The sequence below is a fragment of the Sinocyclocheilus rhinocerous genome, unplaced genomic scaffold (genome assembly GCF_001515625.1).
Source record: "Sinocyclocheilus rhinocerous isolate Xijiao unplaced genomic scaffold, SAMN03320098_v1.1 scaffold751, whole genome shotgun sequence".
Taxonomy (NCBI): Eukaryota; Metazoa; Chordata; class Actinopteri; order Cypriniformes; family Cyprinidae; genus Sinocyclocheilus; species Sinocyclocheilus rhinocerous.
Genome location: NW_015657293.1, coordinates 1026517 through 1027203, shown reverse-complemented (window position 1 = coordinate 1027203; position 687 = coordinate 1026517). Strand labels below are relative to the sequence as shown.

The 687-nt window shown below is 28.2% G+C and overlaps 1 protein-coding gene across 1 annotated transcript in view; it reads left to right on the top strand.

Moving 5' to 3' along the window:
* Nucleotides 1-687, top strand: part of pde8b (phosphodiesterase 8B) — a 49536-nt gene that overhangs the window by 42798 nt on the left and 6051 nt on the right. Inside the window, exon 16 of the mRNA XM_016528751.1 lies at nt 460-589. Coding sequence (XP_016384237.1) covers nt 460-589 — 130 coding nt within the window. The remainder of the gene's footprint in view (nt 1-459; nt 590-687) is intronic.

Here is a 687-nt window from a genome sequence, read left to right as displayed (position 1 = left end):
TTAAACCTAAATAGTATTTAAAAATAAATAAATAAATGACAAAAGTACAGACTAAAATGACTGAAAATTAAACTAAAATTAAAATGAAAATGGAACTAAAACTAAAACTGAAATAAAAATAAATGGAACCCAAATATAATATAAGAAATACATGACAAAATTACAATAAAAAAAATAAAAAAATGAAATAAACTATATGAAACCTAAATAATATAAAAAAGAAAAAGTAATAAATTACAAAAGTAAATAACAAAATTACTAAAAATTAAAAACTGAAATTAAACTGAACTAAAACTTAAACTAAAGCTGAAATACAATAAATGAAACCTAAATTATAAAAAAAAAAAAAAACTACAATAGTATATAATTAACACTAGTTTAAAGTATCTGAAATGTTTTTGTGCCTTTCATGTTTTATCTTGACATTGAATGTTTGGCCATCACCCATTTGACCTTCAGATATGAGTCAGAGTCAGCTGGCAGTACCTGTCCCGTTAAACGACATCCCGTCCTCCATCGCAGAGCTGCTCAACGAGGAGGAATGCTGGGAATTCAATATCCTGGAGCTGGAAGCAGCTACTCACAAGAGGTACCAGAAAGCGAGACTTTTCTTTGTGTAAAACTTGTTTTTAATGGGAAAAGTTCTGATTGTTATAGTGTGTGTGTGTGTGTGTGTGTGTGTGTTCG